This window comes from Eurypyga helias, unplaced genomic scaffold, assembly GCF_000690775.1.
Source record: "Eurypyga helias isolate BGI_N326 unplaced genomic scaffold, ASM69077v1 scaffold4911, whole genome shotgun sequence".
Classification (NCBI taxonomy): Eukaryota; Metazoa; Chordata; class Aves; order Eurypygiformes; family Eurypygidae; genus Eurypyga; species Eurypyga helias.
Genome location: NW_010231359.1, coordinates 62,253 through 85,088, shown reverse-complemented (window position 1 = coordinate 85,088; position 22,836 = coordinate 62,253). Strand labels below are relative to the sequence as shown.

The 22,836-nt window shown below is 36.9% G+C and overlaps 1 protein-coding gene across 2 annotated transcripts in view; it reads left to right on the top strand.

Annotated features, from left to right (window-relative positions):
* Nucleotides 1-687: 687 nt before the first annotated feature.
* Nucleotides 688-22,836, top strand: part of BRD1 (bromodomain containing 1) — a 55,010-nt gene continuing 32,861 nt past the window's right edge. For both annotated transcript variants that reach the window (XM_010161027.1, XM_010161026.1), the window contains exons 1-3: nt 688-2,070; nt 15,854-16,010; nt 22,033-22,164. In XM_010161027.1, coding sequence (XP_010159329.1) covers nt 704-2,070; nt 15,854-16,010; nt 22,033-22,164 — 1,656 coding nt within the window. In that variant the 5' untranslated portion in view covers nt 688-703. The remainder of the gene's footprint in view (nt 2,071-15,853; nt 16,011-22,032; nt 22,165-22,836) is intronic.

Below are 22,836 nucleotides of genomic sequence, written 5' to 3'. Positions count from 1 at the left end.
TGTACTTTGTCATAATGGGCACTGCAAGTTCAGCTGTGTTCTTGTAATTTTATAAAAAAGAATAGACTCAGTAAGAATTCAGGAAAGTAAAATAGTAAAAGGCTGTCAAACTGCATACTTCCCGAAATTTGAAGTCTGCATGTTTTTCCATCTTTAAGTATAGGTGTAGTAACTGAGTTATATGACTGTTTTGAATTACACTGGAGAAAAAACGTGGGGAAACCTTGTTTGTCTTTCACAATTACGTTCGTTCTTTTGAGGGGGAGATCTGAAGAAACTACCCTGTAGATGTTGGAAAAAAGTCTCAAACTGAAGACACCCCTAAGCTGTTCTGGAATACTGTATTAAGGTTTTCTTACAATGTAACAGGTGTAAATTTTTTTTCTGGGGCACTTGTGAAATGTTTTTTTTCCTCATGCAGAGGTCTTACAGATAGCTTGTATTGAGGATTTTGTATAGCTTTGTTTATTTCCTGAAGCTGTTATGTAGGAGATCTGTTTATCATTAGGTTAAATCTGTACAAGAGTGTGAACAGCCTTATTAAGTAAGGGTGACAGGCTGTTTTTTTTTTTTTTTTTAAAAATTGAGTAGTTAGGTTGGGGGTTATAGAACTGAAGGGGGTTTTTTCTTGCTATAATAAAACTAATATTTGAATATGAACGTAATATTAACTGTTGCTCTAATTTTAGGTAAACATTACCAAATGAGGAGAAAAGGAAGATGCCATCGAGTATCGGCAGCAAGGCATTCTTCTTCCCCATGCAGTATTAAGCACTCGCCCACACGAGAAACCTTGACATACGCTCAAGCTCAAAGAATGGTTGAAATAGAAATCGAAGGTCGCCTGCATAGGATCAGTATCTTTGATCCTTTAGAGATTATATTAGAAGATGACCTTACAGCCCAGGAAATGAGTGAATGCAACAGCAATAAAGAAAATAGTGAAAGACCACCAGTTTGTCTCAGAAGCAAACGGCATAAAAATAACAAAGTGAAAAAGAAAAATGAAGCCCTTCCGAGCTCACATGGTGTACCTGCTACAACAACTCCTCTTCCAGAACCAAAAGTACGGATTGTTGAATACAGTCCCCCTTCGGCTCCTCGGAGACCTCCAGTGTATTACAAATTCATTGAGAAGTCAGCAGAAGAACTTGATAACGAGGTCGAGTATGACATGGATGAAGAAGATTACGCGTGGTTAGAAATAATAAATGAGAAGCGGAAAAGTGATGGAGTGTCAGTGGTTTCCCAAAATATGTTTGAATTCCTTATGGATAGGTTTGAAAAGGAGTCGTATTGTGAGAACCAAAAACAGGGTGATCATCAGTCTTTAATTGATGAAGATGCAGTGTGTTGTATATGCATGGATGGTGAATGTCAGAACAGCAATGTAATCCTGTTTTGTGATATGTGTAATTTAGCAGTACATCAGGAGTGCTACGGGGTGCCATATATACCTGAGGGCCAGTGGCTCTGCAGACACTGTCTGCAGTCCCGTTCTCGGCCTGTAGACTGTGTGCTGTGCCCAAATAAGGGAGGTGCCTTTAAAAAGACTGATGATGATCGTTGGGGACACGTAGTGTGTGCTTTGTGGATTCCAGAAGTCGGATTTGCCAATACAGTTTTTATTGAGCCAATTGATGGTGTCAGGAACATTCCCCCAGCCAGATGGAAGTTAACATGCTACCTCTGTAAACAGAAAGGTGTTGGTGCCTGCATCCAGTGCCACAAAGCAAACTGCTATACTGCATTCCATGTGACATGTGCTCAAAAGGCCGGTCTGTATATGAAAATGGAACCTGTGAAAGAACTGACTGGCAGTGGGACAACATTCTCTGTAAAAAAGACTGCCTATTGCGATGTACATACTCCACCAGGTTGCACACGGAGACCTCTAAATATTTATGGAGAAGCTGAAATCAAAAACGGTGTCTGTAGAAAGGAGGGATCAGTCAGAACTGCTAGGTCTACATCAAAAGTTAGAAAAAAGACAAAAAAGGCCAAGAAAACAGTGGTTGAACCCTGTACAGTTATGCCAACAGTATCTGCGCCTTATATCCCCCCGCAGAGGTAAGCAAACCGTCCAAGTGAGAGAAACCTTTGCTTAATTACCTGTTTAATATTAAACCAATGCTTTTAGATGCCGACCTGAAGTTTTTGTGCATTTCTTATATGCTTTCCTTAAAGGCCATACTCGGAGGATTAATGTAAATTATGTATGTGGTACTTTTGTGAAATTGCATCAAAACCACTGTAACTTCCCCAGAGAAATTAGCAAGCAGTCAAGTGGTCTGTCTTGTCCTCAGAAAACTTTTTCATTTTCTCCTTTTTTTTTTTTTTAATCAGGCCAGATAATGTTGTGTGCTCAGTTGTTGTCATTCAGTGTGCTTTGAGACTCAACCACTGAATTCAGAATAGTGTATGTAGTTGACCATATTAAAACCAGCCAGGCTCAAGGTTAACTATATTCAGAATTTGGAAATCTGAACTTCTTTTCCTAAATTTAAGAACCCCAAACTGAAAATTATGGTCGCATATAGAAGCCTTGAATCTTACTCATCTCGCCTAAATTAAGTATAAACATGGACTGTAAGATCTGTGTAAGTAGTACAGAGAGAAACCCTCCAGTAAATACCTTCCTTGTGGGGCTTTTCTCCTTTTCATGAGGTTTTTCATGAGGTTTTTCCTAAATTGGCACGTTTCCTTTTGCAAATGCAGTAGTGTTTTATCAAGGCTTGGATGAATTTGGTACCTTGCAGACTACTTAGAAAAGTTAGCAAGTAAGTGATGGTGAGTTAGGTGATTAATGTAACGTAAGCCATGGATCCGGAAATGAATGTGCCCTCCCATTCAGTGATGCTGTCAAATACCTGTCCTGTAACTTTAGTAAAATGTCTGTGTTTGAACAAAAATGAATTAATGTCTGTGGCAAAGGGTTTTAGTCCTAATCTTGTCTTTGCTTAGGAGTTTATACTTTGTAAGAAGTGCTTTTTAAGCTGATTTTTACACTAACGTGTCTCCTGCAGTTCTTGCAGGAGCTTTTTTATGTGAGTGCAAATACACAGCATAAACATGAGAACTGAAATTGCTCTTTACATTTAACATGCTGTATTTTTGTATTTAAACAGTGGTGATCTGGGGGGCTGGCAGATGGCTCTGGGTCTGGTGAGGCTAGGGAAGCAACACATCAGAAAGCAGGGATGTTTCAAGTGATGTTTTCATAAATAGAATTGGAGTAAATTAAGATTTTTAATATGTATTTCAGGAATTAAAAACTAGCATGAATTTAGCTGTATCTTAATTTAACTGAAAGAACTCTGAAAAGAGATGCTGCTGTTCTTTTAAATTGGGTTATAATGCATTTCAGCAGTGGAAGTAACTTGTTTCTGGGATTTGAGCAATGACTTAAAGCTCTGGGGTAGAAAGGTACAGTTCTGGCTTTGCTGCACGTTTGACAATATACTGGTGTGAGAAGTGCAAGATTGTATGGTTGGGACTAAAACCAAGTTTTCCTTTATGGAGTATTTATGTTGTTTCTAGCATTCACAATATCAGTATGTTTGTTTACCAATTGAATTAAGTTCTTACTGATTCAGGGACGGTAATTTAGAAAGTTTCTCAGAACAGGCACCACTTTCCTGTGTAGGTTCATTGTACTGTGACTGGACTCGAAATGCTCAGACAGCAAGGGCTTTAAAATAATACAGATAAACCATGTATTTTTTTGAAAGCTGACTCCCAAGTCTCAGGTGGTGAACAGTTAAGTCCAGTAAACTAATCTAACTAAATGTGTATTTTGAGATTGCAGTCTTTTCCCGTAATAAGTTTAGTTAATGCAAGTAGCTACTTATTGGCTGACTTTGACAAACAGCTTTGGCGCCTGTGTGGTGTTTACAAACTACAGATTGGTTTCCTTGTTCTCTGTTACTAGTTGCTTGGTAAAATGGTAGTTGTGTTTAGCGATGCTCTGCAGAAAGGCTTAAGTTGACAGTAAGCAACTCGTGCCGTTAGTTAAACAGGTACTGTTGTCCATGGGAGGGGAGAGTTCGTATAAAAGAATTTGGCTTCGTCTTTGTTAGGACAATACTGATGGGTGGTGTAGTGTGTTTTGGTTTTTTAAGGTAAAGTAAGAACGAACATGAACTAAGTGAGAATCAAGGATTATAATGTATATTCTCAATTGTACCTCTGGCAATTTTTTCCATTGGTAACTTTGCATGAAAGCCAGGCCCTAAAAGGATATTATCATCAGATTTTCTTTAACAGTGTCATTAGAAGCCAGAACAGAAATATTAAAAAAACTTTTTTTTTTTTTAAACAGCTAAATTTCTTTTCAGGACTACAGAGAGATTCAGCTTTGGTCTATTAATGCCTGTTGTCATGTTACTGGACCAAGTATAGATCCTATATTCTATGTCAGAAGTGTTTAAAAAAAAAAAAAGGCATAGGTTAAAACTTTGAAAGTTGAGCTTAATTATAAATTGCTTGTGTTCAGCTGAAGGAGACTCTTGCTTAAGTGCTCTTTGTAATGTGAATGTGCTTAGTCTTAGAAAACTAATACCTAAATTAAAAGCAAAACAGAAATGGGCATATTAAAAGGAAAAGTGATTATGCTGCAGCCCCAAACCTCGGTTGTTTCATTTACTTTGGCTATTCTTTTTTTTCCCCTTCAGAAAAACTCTTGCATGTGTGTGGGAGTTAAGTACATAACCATAAACTTATAATGAATGAGGTGGATCATTTTGCAGCAGTCTTCATTTAAATGATCTCTTTTCTCTAATCTGTTTTTTAATGCTCTTTCCTTCCCTTAGAGCTGAAACACCATTTGCCTTTTTTTCCAGAGAGCTCGAGGAGGAGCAATTAAGCTATTTAAATGATCATAGAAGAAACATACATGCTCAGTGCTTATAACACCAGTGCTTTTTTCCTAAAGAATTTGAAACTAACGTGTTTTCAACATCTCTGGAAATTGAGGCACATGTGGACATGTTTGGTTTGGTATACTTTCTTAAGCATTGATAACTAGATATGTCTCTTTGGCATATAGCTGGTTCTTTAGAGTTGGTAGCTGGAGAAGTGTAGAAAGATTATGGTAAGGAGCATGCCAGCTGAAGCTTGAGGAAAAGCCTCTTGCAGCTTGTTTAGTTTAAGGTGGAAGATTGTATGCTGTTTCCTTACCTGGATAGCGAGTGTATATGAAAGACTGCATTTTATTAATACTGTTTGTAATAATTGTTTCCTGAAACACCTTGTTTTAGTATTCAGGTTATGTTTAAAAGACTGGTGTAGAGTAACATACTTCATAGTTTCTACACAACTTTCTGAAGGTCATGAATTTCTGTATCAGTAGCGTGCAAAACTGACCTACAGATAAGCTGACTTGAATATTTGAAAGCTGTACACTTTTCGGTTATCAGAACTTCTTACACAGATGTCAGTGTCTTTAAGTTTTTTGCTGTTAAACTACATAGTGTCATTCTGTAGGTCACTTGTATTCTAATTACATGGCCTCTTAGGTTATCATCTGTGAACTACTGATTGAAGAGTATAGTATCAGAAGTTTTTAACCATTGGTGACAGGAGATGAATGCTTCCTTCCCTTGTCTTTCTTTTCCCCCCCTTTTTTTTTTTTTTTAAATGCTGGATATCTGTCTGACCTGTTGCCTACATAGTTTAGAAAGTTTATACCTAAGTATCCACTCGAGAGGTGCAGTCGGTCATGTTAGAGTCTTAAGGTGACTTCACCTTTCACTGCTGTCCATGCTGACTTTTTAGTAAGTTGTTTAGCACTTGGGATAATATATGGCACCAATGGAGCACCTCTTGTGCATGTATGATTTGCATCAGGCCTTCTGGCTGTGCAAGTGTGTTGTCTTGTTAGTCGGAAATTGCATTCATTCAATTTTTCTTGAGGTATAAAACTGTTGAGGATTGTTGCTTACATTGTATTGCTTGCAGTCATCAGATTGGGGGGGTGGGTTGTGGTGTGGTTTGTTTTTGGGTTTTTTTTTTTTTAATAAGGCAGAAATGAGCTTAGTCAGAAAGTCATGTTTCTGGGAACTGCTAAAGGAGCTGTGATATTGGGGGGCGGGGTGAGTGAGGTACAGCATTCTGTCAAACTGTACATCTGTATGGGAGGGACAGGCAGTACGTGCTCCTGTTGGCAAATCATCATCAGAAAAGTGGCTTCCCGCTGCCACCAGCTAGTTTGTCTGAAGACTGGGAAATTTGTTACTGCCGTGTTCGTACTCCACTGATGGTGTGTGGCAAAATGCCAAGTAGATGAATTAAATCCTTTTTTCATAATAAAATACTAAATATATATATGATGTGGATAAAATACCAAAAGTATTTTATTTAGATTGCAGGTTCAGAGTTCCAAGTTCAGAAATCTTAACTTTTAGACCTGACCTTGCAATCTAAATCTAGTGTTTTGTCTATGTTAGTTACCTTGTACTGGCTCTGTGCTGTGTGTCTTTGGATGTTTTTTTTCCCTGTTGCTACTCATCCTTGTCCTTCCTAACAGCTGTCTTATCCAGTGAGTAGGAAGGATACACAAAGGAGAAGAGTTGCAGTGTTAGGTGTGGAAACTATCTGGTTTCTCTGACTTTAGCGTGCTTGATTCTTTAGTACAAATAACATTGTTTTGATACAGTCCTGAGGCATTTAAAATACGATTGCATTATGAAAAGCAAAGCAGGTGTCAATATTCATGTTCCCTAAAAATGTTGTGAAATTAGGATATTGTGGCTATATACTGGGGGGTGGAATTAAATACAGCATGTTCAGTCTTCAGTATTTTAAAAATACACACACTGAGATACAGTGTCATCTGCTTTATTAAAATACCATTCATGCAAGTATTGCTCTGTTATGGGGAAGGATGTATTTTAAAGTATAGCACTATTTGCTTTCATCTTTGGTTTTGGTTTCTACATGGTGTATTTGCAGTGTCTGAAATCAAGAAAGCATTTGAAATGCAATACTTTGCACAGAGAGAAAAAAAAAAACCCAAACAATAAAAGCCCCACTTTCATAATAAGTAGGAACAAGGTGTTCGGCTTGTTTTCCATGTTGCATACATCAGTTATATTGCATCATTATTGGATGAGTATAAAAGGTCCTTATGAAAGTTGATAAGTAGTGGGGAGATAACTGAGAGCAAAAATTGCTGAGACTCTTAAAGTATTTTCAGCTGTCTTTGGAGATCAACATTTATGTGCTGCACATTAACTGATTTTTCTATGTTCACTTTTGCTTCTATTAGAAAGCATATTGCTACTGGTAGTAAAACTGGATTTCCATTACTGCATGTCTCAAGGCAGAACCAGTATTTCCTTTTGTTTTATAACTTACCCAGTTGAACTGTCCTGAATTTTCTTAGCAGATAATTAAATGTAGTTTTGCTGTTTCAATGCGGGAATCTTGTTTGTCTCTAAAATGAAGTATGGACCGAAAAATAAATTAATAGTAAGTGATGTAACACAATAGGAATGGAAAGGGACATTTACAAGGACCTTTGATAATTTTTAGCCTGCTTCACATATGATGCGTATATGCGGCTTGTGGGTTTCTTTTGGGGATCTGTTTTAATGGGTTTTTTTTAGGATAGTGAATGTTTTTTTGAATACCTTCAGAAAGGTTTTAAGTGAGGAAAAAGGAATAAGAAATGCTGCTTAAAATTCAGCAGAAAAAAAGCCATTGAAAAATAGCACTAGAAGCCTGTGTTGCAAAAAACTAAAAGCTGGATAAATCCAGGCTGATGTCTGTTAGCTGTTTTTCCTGGAATATACATGTAGGTATACTTCACAAAATCCTGTGGAGGTACTTATTTAGTTACAGGAGGGCATGAGGCAGCTATGCCTAATGGCTGTACCTAATAACTAGATGGTGGAATCACCTGGGTAAAGTGGAAAGGGATGCTAGTTGTCATTGTCCACTGGTGTTTCTCGTAAGATTGGGTGACCTCAGAAGCTTTCTGGTACATGTGCAAACTCATCCTCACTATTTTGCTTAAATAGAAAAAGAATTTTGCCTAAATGAAACAAAGAGCTACTGCAGCGTTCACCAGCTTTGCCTCAATGGTATTTAAAAAAAAAATGAAGTAACTTTAGAGCTTTATCTTCATTCCAGTTTGTCTTGGCTGTGGTTGGCTTATTAAAGAAGAATTAATGTGTTGGAGAAAGTGTGACTTACCAGGTTGTAAAAGAGATTTTTGATTTTAAGTAAAGATGCTGGAGAAGATACTTGTATATCTGATATTAAAAGCCACATATTGATTGAGGGGTGATCTCCCTACTAAAAATGCAGAAGGTGGAAGTGGTGTTTCCAATGTAAATGTGCCCCTTTTACAAAGTGAATGTATGAATATACTGTACATACAATTATTTTTTCCTCTACTGTTTATTTTGCATGGTAAAGAAGGTTAAAACAGAAATCAGTATGTTCAGTATTTCTGTAAGGTGCATCATCAGTATTCTCTGCATCCTCTAAGGTTTTTGGTCCCTAGTGATTATGTATGTGATAATGCAGTTATGAGGATCAAAATTCCCATGTGTTTGTTTTTCAGTACTGCTGAGTTTCATCAGTTATGTGTACTTCCATTAGATTTTTTGCTGGCAGTTAGAGGGTGTTACGTCTTGTAAGTACCATACAAAACTATGATTTTGGAACACATTGTCTGAAGAACTGTCTCTTGGCAGTTATTTATTCGATAGTCAAGTTACAGAATGCACAAAAATTAGTAGATAAATGCTGGTATTTCTTTTACTATGGATTAAAAGGTGATTTTTGATTAATACCTTATCTTCTGCTGATGTGAATTTAGCCTTTTTAGATTAAATTTTGAAATCATGTGTGGTAGGGTTATGACTAGTACTACAACAAAAAGGCACAGAAAAATATTGAGTAGTTTTAAGGAAAAGTCAGGACGCAGTGTTATCTGTAGGAAGTGGCAGAAGTAAATCTATGCACGTGATTTTTCTAAGATGACTAAGAAGGGTTTCCAGTGTGACAGGGTGGGGTGTTTTCCTTCCCCAAAGGTTTGGAAGATCACAGACTTAATTGTTAGAATAGGAACAAAGTAACCTGTTATAATTAAATGAGAATTGACTGAAATAACATAGCAATTTCTTAAGTTCAGTGTGTGACTTTCCTGTCCAAGAAAAAATTGACAAGCTGTTTGCTCAAGTAGAAAAATAGATGCCTGGCTTCAGTCGTGTGAAGTAAGTGCTTCCTACATCTTCAGTCAAAATCAAATACTATTTAAATACCAGTAAATGTTGAATAAGAGTAGGACCTGGAGACTTTGAGGCTGCAGAATATTTGTCAGGAGGTAAAATGTATATACTGTTGGATTCTCAAACTGGCAGAGAAAGGCAGTTTCAATAGCTAGAACTTTAAAACATACAGGTGAAGAGGTGTAGTTGTGAAGGTGACTAAACACTGCCTTAGGGGAAGTGATTCAGGACATTCCGTTTCTTCAAATCTTAAACGCAAAAGCTGAAAAGTAGTTGTCGCTAGAAAGTGTGCATTTGTTGCATGGGGATTCTGCAGACCAGTGTTGCATAGAGAAGTGAAGACACTGTCAGTCTTTTCAGGATTTGATGCATACACTGTTGGGTGCATAGTTGACTTCCGCTAGTTACAAAAGAAAGCCCATCTTAGCCTTTTTCAAAAGGAAATAATAATTTGCAGCCGAATTCCAGTTTTTAGTTATTCATCTGTGTTGTCTTTAAAGCCAATCAAGAGAGTTTGGTTATTTTAAGTTAAGAAATCATAAAGTGAGTTCAAATTTTATTCAGAGTGGGGATAATATACAGACACAGCAACAAAACTGTTTCTCTCCACTGTTTGTTTTTTGTGTGTGGTTTTTTTTTTAAAGCATATTAAAAAGTGAGTTTTACAAATACTGTTTGAAAGGCCAGCTGCTGCCAGAGGTTCTGTGTAGAAAGGGTAGGGTTTCATCTGTGCAAGCAAGCTTTCTCATCTTCAAAAGCGGATGTTTTTTTGATAGTTGGCAAGGCTCCAGAATTAATTCCAATCCTCAAAATAGACACTTTGATAGCTTTTAAATTGTTTTTTCTACTACTTTTCTTCCAGTTTTAGTGTCAGTGGAATGGCTATAATTGTTTGAAGGTAATTTTTAAATCTTTCCTGCTTTCCATGAGTCTTGGTATGTTCTGTGGAACTTTGCTGAGCAAGGCTTGAAAATTCACATGTTCTTGAAACTCAGTTTCCTTTGTTACAATTTGTTCAGTTTAGATTATTTTTTATATTTTGTTCTGACAGGTTTTAGAAACGTAGTTGCAGTCTTTGTGTTGGAAAACAGGACTATTTGCCCAGTAAAGTGTAACATCATTTGATTGTTTCTGGGTATTACCATAGGTCAAGAGAAACTGGTATTTTAGTGATACTATATAAAATTTTACAGAGTATAATTGAGTTTTGCTAGTGTTTAGCATGTGCTATTAATACACCTATATTGAATAAAGGAAGACACAAAATAAAAAGTTGAAGAAACTAGAGTTTTAGAACAAGTATAGTAATTAAAATACCAGGTTTGGTTCATGTTTTAAAATCAATTGGTTTTAAGTGTTCTTACTTAATCTTACAGATTTACATATTAAGTTCCTTCTGCCTGAGTTACTATAGTAATACTGGCAAAATCACATACTTGCTTAAAGAAAACTTGAGAGTGGGGTGATGCTATGGAAGTCTTCATATATTATAATACTAAAATGATCTCTGGAGTTAAAAAGCATGTGAGGTCTGTGGAGCGATTAGTGATGATCAACAGAAGAGTGCCTGTTTATCTCTCGTTGGCTTTTTTTAGTTAGTCACCAAAAATACTCTTTTCACTTTTTCTTGTAACCAGTTGCTGTAGTTGCCACAGTGACATGTAACTGAAACTGGGAGAGGAAGGCAGTCATGAGTAGAAAGAAGGAAGCCATGAGATTGCTGACACAGAGTAGAAAGAAGGAAGCCATGAGATGCTGACACAAGAGCACGTCTTACGTTGATGAAAATTTTTATTAATTTATCTAAAAGATGAGTAGACACAGGACTGTGTAACACTAAGCTTTCTCCAAATGCTTTGAGCAGTGCGTTAAGGGTATCACCCTCTGCAGGGTAGATGCCATCAAATCTCTCTCTGTGAGGAGAGGGTTAGTGTAGAGCACATATAAATGTCAGTTTCTCACCAAAGCTGTTGTGTATTCACTTTCATTTTAAAGTAAATTGAGTCTGCCTTAGCCTTTCAAAACAAACCAGTTTCCTCATACTTCTGTTACTTCCATAAATGCAGCATGTTTTTGATTATATAATTCACACTTTAGCCTAAACTGTGGTTTCAGGCTGGGAACTCCAGGTGCTGTTTGAAAGGTTCAGTTGAAAAGGGACCCTTTGCTTCTTCCAGACAAGAAAGGAATTGTACAATACCTCCATATCGTGTTTCGAGTGCACGTCAGTCTTCTGCAGACGGATACAAGTGGGGGTGGGGAAGGGAAGTAGTACTGGTTTTCTCAGTTGCCTGTGGCACAAATAAAAGTTGTAAAAAATGTTTTGACATCTGTGTAGTTGTGAAATGTAGCCCCCCCACCCCCAGAAAAAAAAGAAAAATAAGAGGGAGTGTGACTGGTGGTGCCAAAGCATCAAAAGGCTGCAGTGGTCCTCTGCTTGAAACCTAATGATGCTTTTGTGGGACCAGATATGTAACAGCAGCTGCTGAGTTTCATGGGAGCACAGCCATCTTTTTAAGAATTTTAAAATTCTTCTTTCAAGGTACTTTATTTAAATAAACTGATAAGTTGAGGAAAAAACCAGTATATTATGAGCCACACAAAGCTCTTCTTATGCCTCAGAACAGTGGTTCAGGATGCAGCAAGTTACAGTGTAAGAACTGTTCGGGGTTTAGCTTTTCTCTTAATTGTTTACATGTTTGGAGAGAAAAGTGTTCAGTACTTAACATGGTCTGTGTCAGGATGCTCCTTGGGAATTTCTTCTTAATAAATTGTCAGGAATACATCTTGTCTCCTTGCTTGCTTTCTGTAGTCGCTACAGTTGTGGGTTTTGTTCCTGGTGTGGCTAAAGTTAGTTGTCATAGGGGAGACAGTAAATCCAGTAGTATCTTCCAGATGCATGTTCCTTCATTCTCTTTGTGAGCTGTCTGCAATAGTAGTCTTGCACTTACTTGGCAATACTAACAGATATAAAAAATTACTAAGCGAGATTGTTCGTTGCAATGAGATTGGTCCCTTGTTTCTGAGTTGAAACACTTGCATTTAATATCCATTCTAAAGGTGTGATTTTTTTTTTTAACCTTACAATATTTACTGTGCTTGACTTGCCATTAGTAAATATAATACTACAGAAAGCTGTTCTTTTCTAATGTTTTTATACTTGGAAAAAGTTCTAGGATGGACAGAAAGAAAAAACAAAACACCTTTGCTGAGGTGTTTTGTGTAGTTCTGGGACTCAAGTTCTCTAAGCCTGCCACTGCGTGGGGGATTGGTCAGTGTAGTGTAGCACTGAATTTTGTCTTGTGCAAGTCAGGTCCTGGATTCCAAAACTATAACGTCATCAACAGTTCTCCCTAACCTGCCTCAGATATATAAATTTTTTTTTTAGTCTTCAGTATTGTTTTTTAATTACATCTCTCTGGTGGGGGGGGGGACACACACCAACCAAAACATAAGCAGAATGTGCAGCAAACTCCTTTAAAACCTCAAAAAAATTCAGAATTCTAGTTTGAAAATCTATTTTCAACATTCACAAATGTAGTTCAAGCTCAGATAGCAGAAAGGAACTCGTTGGAGGCTGGTGTGTACCTGTGTGTCTTCCTTCATGTTATGTGTTCAGCTTCACTGAGGCTGAACGTATCTGTGCGAGTGAGAACCCCTTACCCAGTATGGTAGTGCTGTCAAGGGTGGGAGTTAAAAATCAATACCCAGTCTGTGCTACTTCTGGGATTCTACAGCAGTGCAGGAATCATGTCTTATTTTCCCAAAACAGTTGTATTGTCTCTCAAAATTTTAAGTGTTTTGGACAGTAAAAGCCTTCATGGGAATAACTGACTAAGCAAAAAAGATGATCTGTGCTAGAGTTAGGGGTTTCTTAGGATCTAACAGCAGATGTCACATCCTTGTTATATCAACAAAATTACAGTGTAGAGGCTGTCTGGATACCTGCCTTGTGAAGAGCCTCTGACCTGTGTGTTTTGAGAAACAACGGGGTGACTGGTGCTATATTGCCACTACAGAAGTCTAAGTGAAATACCAACAGCCAGTATTTGGTTTTATTTGGAGGGAAAGCAGAAACGAGTAGATTACAACCATTTGTTTGGTAGCTTCTGCACTCCAAACTTCCTTCTGTTTATTTGTGTTTTTAAAATTGGAGAAAATCTTCTGTGAACATCTTTCCTAAGCTCGTTCTAACACTTTACTGTTATAATTATCTATGAATAGAATGGTTTGTTATGTGAATGGGCAAATGTACATAAAGCTGTAATTGAAGATGCTTGCTTAATCTTGCCACATCTGATGGGCGTGAAGCCAAGACACCTTTTTCATGTTAAATTACGATTCTCTGATCTTTCCTAATAGGTATGTATTTGGCTGTGCTTTTTTTTTTTTTTTTGATTCAGTTCAGTAGGTTTTGCTGTTTCCAAGAGAGGTGTGAAAGTAATTATTTAATTTTGGCTGCATTCTATAATTAATTGTAATTAGTTTGTGTTTGAAATTTAATATGGTCACATCAAGGTCTGTTCTGCATTGAGTAAGTCTTTGTGGACGCTGTCTCTGCCCTTTAGTGAAAGACTTTCAAGACAGTCCTAAGTCCATCTGCAAACTTTCTAAGCCTTAAGTTAAGCAAAAAATTTTTTAAGAATGCCTGCTGGCTTAGTTATTAATTGAAACACAAAGACATTGAAGAACCAAAGAACACAATGACACTGTATTTTGAGGAAAACCTGTGTTTTTTCTGCTTTTACCCTGTGATGATGGAAAGCTCTGTAGCTGCAGTTAGCATAGAATCATAGAATGGTTTGGTGTTGGCAGGGACCTTAAAGATCATCCAGTTCCAACCCCCCTGCCATGGGCAGGGACACCTTCCACTAGACCAGGGTGCTCAAAGCCTCATCCAGCCTGGCCTTGAACACTTCCAGGGATGCGGCATCCACAGCTTCTCTGGGCAACCTGTTCCAGTGCCTCATCACCCTCTCTGTGACGAACTTCTTCCTGATATCTAATCTAAACCTCCCCACTTTCAATTTAAGCCCGTTACCCCTTGCCCTGTCACTACAGGCCCTTGTAAAAAGTAGACCTGTTGTACCTTACGTTTTGTGCAGCCTGGAAGAAACAGCCAGGGACCTTTGGTGAACTTAGGGTAGACTCTCTTATATGTATGTCTGAAAAATATCATTGGAGTTTCCCAGCTATTATTAAAAATCGTTTTTTACCCAAGGATAATGTACAGTTTTCACATTTCGTTCAGGTATTTGACTACGTTTCTTCTACCACTTAAAGGAGAAACTGCTTTATTCCTAATATTAGCATTTTTCTGCTTTTTTAATGTGTGTACATTTCTGATTTTTATTTAAATGCCTTGTGGAAGTGCTCTACGAATCAGACACTTCTCGAATTTAATTTTTCCTATGTGGTATTACATTTTATTGGAGACTCTCAGTTGAACCTACTACTATCCATTGTAGAGTTTTGCTATGGGAGTAATGTACCGGAGTAAAGAATTAATAGATCTCTGTTCACTGATATTACCCTTTCTGTAACTGTTTTTATGTTGAGCTCAGGGAAATCCTTTATCCCTCTCCCAACTCACCCCTGCCCCCAGATGAATGAACAATCCCCCAGATAATTCAAGTTGGTTGGTGCCTTGGCCTATCTTGTGTTCTTTTTGCAAGGGCTGCCACCAGTGGCAAATCCCTGCAATATCATACAAAGGCAAAACCTTCTTATTCTACAACCATTAACTTTTTTTCTTTCCCATGATTTCAAGATACTGTAGGCACAGAGAGTTGAAGAAACTTTTTTATGTGTCAGTTTTGAGATGTTAGCGTAATGTGTGAGACTTGGACATTTTAATGTGTTATTATTTAAAACACAGGAGTCAAGATTGTGGTGTGTGATGTTCATGTAGCACTTTCATGGAGTATTTGTAAACAGTATTTGCATCTGCTAAAACTGAAGTTTGGAGAAAATACTGTTAATCAACATATTTTGCTTAACTGTTTGTCTCATCCTCTCTTGCATCTTTTCTGTGTGGATATTTTCATCATATGTGTGGGGTACAATCATAAGTGTTCTTCTGTTTTAATTTTCTGTTTGCTTTATTGACCAAAAAAATAATATTGGTAGATGAGTAATACAAGCTTTTCTTGCATGTTTTTATGTAAATGTTTGAGGATAGATTGTCTTTAAAATAAACAACTGATTCTGTGTGAAGATGGCAACAAGTGATTTGGAAACCTTTGTAGGGATTTAGAGCTTTACTTCTGATTATATTTTCAATAGGAAAATTATTCTGAAATGCACATAAAGCTTTATGCTCAGCCCTAATCTGGGATTGTTCTTGAGATGATGGTCATGAAAAAAATGATATCCTTTAGCTTTAAAAAGTAACTTAATGTATTTTGTAGAAACTGCAGTGTTAAGCAGATGTATTTAATTGTAATCTACTGCTGAGAAATAACTGTACTGAAAGGGATGTCACGGAAAGAAATTAGTAATACGGTGATTGCTGCTGTTACTACGTTCTTATCTATCTGATGTTTAACTTCCATAGACAAATACTTTTTATGCTTTTCTGTGAAAAATACAATATCAGTTTTTCCATATTTTAGATTAAATAAGATTATGAATCAGGTGGCCATTCAGCGGAAGAAGCAGTTTGTTGAACGAGTGCACAGTTACTGGTTGCTTAAAAGACTGTCTAGGAATGGTGTTCCTCTGTTGAGAAGGCTGCAGTCCAGTTTACAGTCACAAAGAAACACACAACAGGTATGTGACACACTTTTTACTTCTAAGAAGAAATCAGAAAATCTGTATTTTATAGAATAAAAAAATAACTAGGAAGCATAGCATGAACTAGAAACTTTTTCTTATTCAGTACTGAGTAAATTCTTTACCTTATTCTTAAGTAATATGACCTGTATAGGAAATCAGGCATTAGCTAATCCTTTTTAAAGTGTAAGATAAGGGGAAAAAATTCTGTGGGTTTTTCTTTTGTTTTGCTTAAATGTTGCACAAAAATACTGTCACCAAAACTACCCTAATACCATTGTTAATAGACTAATACTATGGGGTTTTTTTGAACTCATTCCTTAATGTGCTATGAGTTAGTAAGATAAAAAATGAATTTCACTTCAAATTCATCCAAAGTTTCAATGCAAATGTCATCTTTGACACTTAGAGAGAAATGGGGATTTTTAAAGGTTAGACATGCTAGTTTACAGTTTTCAAATTCAAATCCTATTGCCCACCTGGTTTGGTAATAACAGAACAAAGAGCAAGTTGTTGAAGAAGTTCAAAGACCTGTAAAAGTAAACAAATTTAGTTTCACTTTTGACGTTGTTAAGTGAGATTGTAGACAAGCTTGAGTTTATGCTGGTATTTTGTTCAAGTAAAACTCATCCTAGCTAAAATACGTCTAGGTTGGTTAAAGTTGTACACGTTTACAAGTCAGAATTGCTGAAAAACAGAAAAGCAGTCATTCCAGTTGTGTATCAGATTCAGAAAGCAATACTTTCTGCTTCCTGTTCTGTAATAGGATCAGCTCTTCAGTGACATTAGAGGTTTGGGCAGGTCTTCTACTATTTTGGTTTGAAGTCACAGGGTGGGTTTGAAAATAAAACTTCTTTTCTAAATTCTGTAGATAGACCCAGGTGTGTAGACCTTGAAACGCTGTAAAACATCATTATGTGGAAATTCTTACTACATCCCAGTTACCTTGTTTTAATTGAACTGAAAATGTAGTTGGATGGGTTTTCCATTCTCTAGGTGTCTGACTTCCAGTGGAATTGTTCATGTAAAATAGCCCCTAGAACTTTTTTTTATAATCATTTTAGTCATTAACTTGTATTAAGTTGAGGGGGTTTTATTCCCCTTTTAAAGCCTAGCTATTATTTTTTGAATTGCGTTATTTGCTGATGAAGTCATTAATTGATGTTGTCATAAAAATACTGCGGTCAGCACTGCTTCCTAATTACTTGACCTGTCATCTGTGTGTGTTTCTTTCCTAAGCTTTTAATGAAAAAAAAATAATAATTCCCTGGTCAACTGAGATTGGCAGGGACCTCTGGCAGTCATCTGGTCCAACGCCACTGTTCAGGCAGGGCCACTTAGAGCAGGTTGCCAAGGACCATGTGCAGACAGCTTTCCTTTTAGGTGGATTTAACTTTGAGTATAAATTGGCGACTTGTTTATCTTTCTTTCATTGCTTCTATATTACTCCATTTTAATACTATTTTTCTTGGGTTATAATGTCTCTAAAATATTTTGTATTCTACTTTTAATATATTTGATTATTTTTTAAATTTTGTATGAAAAATAATCTGTTCCGATAAGTGGTGCCTGGCAGTGATAATAGCTGAAATTAATCTATTCCAATAGTAGACTTTTATAAAACTAGCTTAAGTCCTTCAAAAAAAAAAATTAAAAAAAAAAAATCAAGGACAAAAGTCAGGGGCTTGTGTGGCAGTAAAGACCTAGACTGTGGTTAGTGTCTGAAAAAATTATACTTGATGGCTGGTAGTTGGGAAATACTTGTCTTTTTGAGATGGCATGGTGAGACTGAAATGTTTCTAAATATTTAAATAGTAAATGCCAAAATAAAATTATTCTTAGAGTTGATCTTTGATTATGATAAAGTAAGCCTTAGATAGCAGCTGTTTAAAATCCCTTTGCCTCTTTGCATTCCTGTATGAACACTATTTTTTTCTTTTCTAATTTCATAACTGCACTATTCAGTAAGATTCAAACCAACACAAACAGTTCCTAATTTAGAAACTATTTCATCAAAAATTAGGGCACTTTGAGACTTTATTTTGAAAAACGTACAATTGAAATTAACTTTGTCTTTCAAAAAGAATAAGGAAGTTTCAAGCAAAGCTGAGTGTTAAATGATTCTGATGATGAAAAATGTGTAGGTATTGCTTTTCGGTGAGTAGCAGGTGTCCTGTGTATGATGTTGTCTTCTCCATAGCATCCTCAGTAGGTATTTATAATGCCTATTAAAGTAGTCATAATGGCAATGTGTTTGATGCATTAGTCGTCTTTGTTACTCCAGGTGTAAGCTGAACCATAATGGAGACTTTAATAAACAGCTGTGGTATAGCTCTTGTGAGAATGCCTCAATTTTTGAGATAGGTATGATTGTTTTGTTAATTCTGCTCTAGATGGAATAAATGTGTTTTTACTTTTTTATTTGAGAGGTCAGAACATCAAGAAACCTAAATAGACTTTCAGTCAGTCAAAGGAACATAAACACTTATGTAATGCAGATTCAGAGGAGATTCATGTTTTTCATTACTATTTAAACTGAAATGTTAAGATGAGGAACTAAAACTCTGAAAATGGTTTCAAGATGCCTAGTGGAAGGTGGGTTTGATCTCTCTCTAACGTTTGTTCACTAGAACAAATTTGGCAGGGGGGGAAAGCCTTCAGGATTTAGAATTACTTCCTGGCGAACATGTTTCAGAGCTCGGTTACAGTAATGATTTTGAACGTTATGATAGATCAACTACCAGCTCTCAACCAGGCAAGAAGATAGTGGTTTATATACTGCCTCACCCCCTGCAGGAACAAAGAACCCTCTGAAAGGATGGTGTTCATACTGTCACCTCACTCTCCACCTAGAAATTCAGGAACGTTATTGGGAGTACTCTCATAAATTTACATCCCCAGCATTTCAGGTTTTCTTTGTACTTAAAGAATGCTTGAATAAAAATACGGCATGAAATTTAAGTGTTACATCCTGTTGCTGCTCTAGTGAGGTTGGTTTAAAACCTCTGTTTGGAGAAACCAAGCTGAAGGTGCTGGTGACTAAGGTCGTATCTGCACTGAAGATTTCTGTAAGAAGACGAGTTGCAACCACTGAATAGTTTGAGTGATTGGCATACAAGTGCCAGCAGGGGATCATAATATAACTAATTGTATTGATCCAATTTCATCACTGTAATTCTATTTTTGTCTGGCTCATATTAAGTTACAGTCCCCGCAGGGAGTGAGGCTGTCCCCATGTATTTACATCCACCATAAGGAGTGATCTGTTGGTACCTGACACTGTCCCTGCTAGTATGTGGAGACTGGCAACTTGATCATGGTGGGAGTAGAAGCTGGAGACCAGTTCTCTGTTGATGCATGTTCTGTGTGTAGATTTAGAAGTGTTTCCCTCTTCCCGCAGTACTAAAATATGTGTCAGTTTTAGCTTTTCTAGGTAATATTTGGTTTTTTCTAAATCCATCAGAAAATACCATAGAGTTTCTTTCTAAATTTTTCCTGTGTCATCAGCCAGGAGAAACTTTCTGGTTTTGTTATAGTAAAAAGATTTGGAAGAAGGACTCTTTACCAGAAGGTAATAGAAACTTTCCTTGTCAGAAAGCTTTTGAAAACTAAAAGTTTTTAAAGGAACTTTTTTAATCCCAGATTTTACAAGTTCGGTATCAGAAACACGTGAATCTTGCTCCTTCAGCTTCCCTCAATCTTTTAATCTAATTAGGTTATGTGCGGTATGTCAGGTAATAAAAAGGTTAGTTAGGGTGAAGGAGGTTTATCTTTGCTAATATAACAGTGTCTGACAACATTACTTTGCATAGAAGTGTAAAAAAAATAATTGGAGGCTTGCTATTCATCCCCAAGCTGAAGTGATATTCAAGAAGGGAGTGTATGTGTACACAGAAAAGAAAAAAGGAAACAGGTGCTCTTGATACTTCGGGTGACATCTGCAGATTTACACCTACCTAACCACCTATGTTATGGAATGAAATCGGTCAAACAGATGATGCAACTAAAATAATTATTTTTTTTTAAAGTACGACTGCACTTTCAGATTTAGCCAAATACTTAAGGCTCTAATGAACCAGCCCAAGAGCTGGTCTAAAAAAGTAACTTTTTTTTCTTGCTGTGTTTAAGCTTCCTGACCCACCCTAAAATTCCAGTATGGTTTTGTTGACTTAGCTTGCAGCAGGATCAGTTCCCCAGTTTCATGAACTATGCAATTACGCAGGGCAAAAGACTGGGCTCTGAATGGCTGCAAGCAAGGGGAAGGCAAGCCTTCCACATTTAGCAGTAGCCACAACTTAATTTTGGTCCTGAAAAAACAGTAAAACTGAAAAATACTGTATAGCTGTGTCAGTTAACAGGTTGCTTTTCCTCATGCAGGATTTGTACTCAGAGACTCAGGGGTGTAGGAGAACAGCAGTTAGTGGCAGTGTAGACTTTCTAATTCAGTAAGTCTCTGGGAATTTTAAAGAATTGAAAATGTGCATATTCTGTCAAAATTTACTTTGAATTATTCTGACCCTCAACAGGTGAATAATTTTTTGTCTAAGTCAAGACGACTCTTAAAAGAAATTATAACTGTCAGTACTAATAGTCATTAGGAAAGGGAACTAGAAGTTTCTAGCTACCATTTTTCTTTTCTTTTTGTGTTGGTGGTTTTTTGAGTTTTTTTTTCTTGAGAGGAGGAACAAACTGTTGTTTCCAGATTGCTATATTGTAATACAGAGATGGTTGGTAGTTAAGGATTTTCAGCTTCAGTAAAGTCGGAGATTGGAATAAAACTAACTTCATCGCTTCCACAGGTAATTGCCTTTACTTTTACGAAGTGTATAAAGCAGTAAAATAACAATCCAGGTCATAGAGTCATAGCGCTCACTAATCTTAGATATTTTTTTTAAACTGCCAGCTTTTGCAATTCTAATTGTAGAACCTTCTTTCTGAAAAATTGCACAAGCTTCCTTTAGAGTACCTATGATATTTCTAAATTATCCTTATCTTAGAGAATGTTTTTGCTTTGAGTGTAACAATTTCTAATCTTGGTTATTGTTTATCTGCTCAGCCAGTTTTCTTTACTCCTCTGTCTTCTATTTTTATAACTTAGGGAATTTATTGTTTTAGTTTTAAAAAAGCAAGACAGGTACTTACCAAGTGTATAATGTGTTATGCTAGTTACAGGCAGGCATACAAAGCTTTGGATCTCTTTCTGAGATTCTTGAATATTCATTTTAAATGTAGTAATTCTCCAAAGCAAATTTTTTGTGTGTACTTAGTACTAACACCAGGACTTTTACGTTTTTATGGCCTTGTTTCTAGTGAATGATCAATACCATTTAAAATACTATCAGTAGTAGTCTGCCTCCTTTTTCTTATGAAAAATAGTGAAAACAATCAAGAAAGGCTCTGTACAAATCAAACTAAATACTGCAAGTGTTTAAACACTATTTGTTCATAAAAATGTGTGAATTAAATTCTTTCATCCACTCACTGAAAGGTGGTGTTATTGCATTACCCATTTGCAGTACCATTTAAAGTTACTACATTACTTTTTATTACCCAACCTCTGAAGTCATAATGATTTTGTTCTGTTACAAGTGTGTCCTAATTCTGCTGGCTGTGGGGGAGGTGGACTATGTTGAGCACAACAAGAATTTGTTTCTACCAGGTTTGAGTTTCTGAAGAAGCTGCTGATGTTCACCTCGTTTAGATTTTGATGTGCAAATACCGAATCTTATCTTGCAGCTTGTTGTACTGCTAGGTGGTTGTTCGCTATATTGCTTTTTCTCCTGTAAATAACTTTCATCATAGGATTTTCTTTTCACTTAGACAGCTGAGAAACTTTAGCAGGTACCCTGACCAGAGGTTTTCTTTTTTTGCAGTAGCAAGATTATGACCAAGTGCTGTAACTGTAAGACAGTAGTTTTTCTTTTCCTGTGAATGCGTTCTGTAGTTTTATAAAACCTAGCTTATAAAGAGAGGCTAGCATTTTTTGTTTCCTAAAAAACCTCTTGATTTTTTTTCTTAGAGAGAAGATGATGAAGAAATGCAAGCCTTAAAAGAGAAATTGAAGTACTGGCAAAGGCTGCGCCATGATCTTGAAAGAGCACGTTTGTTGATTGAACTTATACGTAAGCGTGAAAAGTTAAAAAGAGAACAGGTAAATGGGAGTACCTTTTAGTTTAGTCAAACTGTTCTGAAGGAAAGATAGCTTCTCACACACAGTTTTTGCAATAGAAAGACTGCAGTGTTTATCTTACAGTCCTCATGTAGGATCAAGTAACACATGCATATGGTACGCATGCAAACTGAATTATATAAAATAATCGTAGAATCGGATCCAGTAATGTGACCCCTCTGCTAGGGCTGTCTGTTACTGGCTCAAGAAGTTATCCTCGATGCACGGTGCTACTTTTTCAGCAGATGCGGTTGAAGTCCTGCAGCAGGACAAGAGCCTGTGTGCATGATGCCTCCTGTAGCTGGAGTAAGAATGTTTTGTCAATAGGCACCCTTTTATTGGGTAGCCTGTGGTAGACACCAACCACAAGGTTCCCTTTGTTGCCTCAGTCTCTTAATTCTTACCCATAAGCTTTCAACCTGCTCACAGCTATTCTTCAAAAACAGCTCTTGACACACTATACATTTCTTGATGTAGAGGGCATTGCCTCCACCCCTCTTTCCTTGCCTGTCCCTTTTGATAGCCGTAGCCATCTATAGCTCCAATCATGGGAGTCATCCCACCAAGTTTCAGTAATGGCAACTTAGGTGGCAGCTTTCTAGCAACACAGTGACTTCCAGTTCCTCCTGTTCGTTGCCCATGCTGCGAGCGTTG